At 31.1% G+C, this 2,485-nt stretch overlaps 1 protein-coding gene across 10 annotated transcripts in view; it reads right to left on the bottom strand.

Moving 5' to 3' along the window:
* Nucleotides 1–1,612: 1,612 nt before the first annotated feature.
* Nucleotides 1,613–2,485, bottom strand: part of LIMS1 (LIM zinc finger domain containing 1) — a 102,979-nt gene continuing 102,106 nt past the window's right edge. For 6 of the 10 annotated variants that reach the window (XM_017883805.1, XM_017883802.1, XM_017883803.1 and 3 more), the window contains exon 11: nt 1,902–2,162. In XM_017883805.1, the coding sequence (XP_017739294.1) occupies nt 2,157–2,162 (6 nt within the window). In that variant the 3' untranslated portion in view covers nt 1,902–2,156. Of the gene's footprint in view, nt 2,163–2,485 lie in introns of all 10 variants that reach the window. The other 4 variants (XM_017883806.1, XM_017883807.1, XM_017883801.1 and 1 more) reach the window with 1 other exon arrangement.

Below are 2,485 nucleotides of genomic sequence, written 5' to 3'. Positions count from 1 at the left end.
GCCACTGCGTCTGGCCACTAATTCGTATTTTAAAAGAGGACTGAGCAAAGACAGCAGTGGAACCTCTAGCTACAGGAGATGCCTGGCTATGCCTGATATGTAAACAAACACAAGCAGTTGAGTTCAGGCCATGCATCTTCAAAGTGATGAAGAATGTATGTAAATGCTTGTTTTCCTGCTCCATATTTCTCGTGTAGAGGTATATGAGAATTTAGCATCAAGACTCTGTACTGCAAACCCTGTCCTATGTTGCCTGTATTCATAGTATAATATTTAATAAATATTCCCAAGGTTGTCATTGCTGGTCACATATTAGCTGACAAAGGCACACTGAAGGGACTTTGATTCTTACTGTCAAAGGCAAAGATTGTTTTAAACTACTGAATACATACAATCTTAAACTATGTGATGATTATTTTCAATCATTTATGATAATTTTAATTCTAAAAGATTACTAAAAAAATAATTGGTTGTAGGGTATCTGAAAACAAAATAGAATGTACTCCATAAAGTACATGCACAGAATTTTAAAATGCAGGCATACAAATATTTAATGGCAGAGTGGTAATAACCTGAGACTTTTAAAATGGCAAAACAATATTTCAGCAATTTTGGAAAACAAAATATTTTCCCTAAGAAGTCTCTCTTGGCAACTTTCTCTTTAAGTAACAAAGCAGCAGCAGCATTTTTTAAATGTTCATAAAGCTCGCTTTACATTAACAAGTTTATTAAGGAAGAGTGGTCCTGAAACTTCAGGATTCAACTTTTGATAAAAGTAGAATCACTAATTTTGACCTAAAACAAGACACTAAAACATTCCTCCTTCCAATTTAAGAGTGTCATTATACCTCCTACTTGTAATAAATAAATCCAATTAATTATAAGATTTGAAATGGAAAATCTGAAACACCTATCAACATCATTTTCTTCTAAGATGACAGAAATTAACAATGGATTTCCCCCAAAAAAGGAGAAGAGAGTCTTTTAAAAACTTCATTATAGCTGTGGTAAATGAATCCGGGTTTACCAATCTCAGATCTCAATGCACTTAGTTTTAGTTGGTATTCTGTGAGATGGCTATGATTCCTGATTTAAGGATGCAGTATGTATTTTTTTAAGGCAAGGCAAGTTTGAGTATGTATAAAGCACAGATATCAGCATGGTTATAAAGGCAATATGACCGACATACACGTTCACTTTTCTGAAGCAATACATTCCAAGCTACATACAATTTAATCTCATGTCCTATCCTAAGATTACATGCTGAACGTTAAGCTCAGAAACATAATTGCTGTAATACATTAAAAATACTTCATTTTCCAATATTGTAAAGTGTATTTTCAAATGCCTGGTATACATTTTTTTGCACAAAAAATTAAAAGACATCCTACTAGCTAGCTATTCCTACCGTGTTAAGTAATCATTCGAAGGAAGAATTCACAAGGAGAGCAGGTTATAAAACTAAGCATAATAATGATTGCATTTAACTAAAAAAAAAATCAAGTAGTTCTGAATTACACCTGTTTTTTGTCTTAGTAATGGGTATATTCACTTTATAGCTACTAGTCTGATAAATATACTAAGATCGTATCAGATTTGTTTTCTTGTTTTGTTTTCTTGGTTGGTTATTTTTTCTGTGTCCTTCCCCAACAGCAGTTGGAATTTTCTTTTGAATACAAAGTAAATTAATGTTTATACTGTTTTTTCACCTGAGTCATGTAGAAGGTGACTCCTTTCATTTTAAAAAGTTATATTTAATTTTGGGGGGGCCTTAATTAAAATTTAACATTTAACCATGTTTTTTTTTTTGTAAACAGTCTACATGTCAACAAATGGATAAAGGTTAACAAAGGTGAATACTGACTTCATCTGTGTTTTAAACACGATTATATGAATTTTTCTTTTTTAATTAAAAAATGACATAAGACCATTCATATAGGTCCTTTTCTCGCTCAACTGCTTTGAGATATAGCTTTAAATATGGGTAGATCAAGACAAGTATGTTGGTAATCTCTTATCTTGCATAGAAAAGAAAAAATAAAGGAACTTATTTCCTTCCTAAGGTCTCGGCTAGTTTCTTAAGTCTTTTCTTCAGCTCCAGTGGAAATTTCTCATAGCACTTCTTACAGACTGGCTTCATGTCAAACTCCACAAACTTATTCCTAAAGATAATAATTATTAAAAAAAAGAAATTAGTGGAAACATATTCAACAAAGATATATAAATAATGTGAATTGTACTGAACTAAATGAAGGCAACTAGGTGATGATATCTATATTAATGTTAGTAAAAAAACCATAATTCTAACCTCAATTCTTATTGTGATATATATATATATATAAATTCAGTATCATTTGAAAAAAAAGTCCTTATACATTGGTTCTATACATCCATCTGTGTAACACAGACTGTAGATTACATTTTATCCAGTACTAAGTAAACAGGAAATCTAATGTAAATATAATTTACTTAAGTACAGTCAATC

This window comes from Rhinopithecus bieti, unplaced genomic scaffold (genome assembly GCF_001698545.2).
Source record: "Rhinopithecus bieti isolate Rb0 unplaced genomic scaffold, ASM169854v2 scaffold_13742, whole genome shotgun sequence".
Taxonomy (NCBI): domain Eukaryota; kingdom Metazoa; phylum Chordata; class Mammalia; order Primates; family Cercopithecidae; genus Rhinopithecus; species Rhinopithecus bieti.
This window is presented reverse-complemented; position numbering and strand designations above follow the sequence as displayed.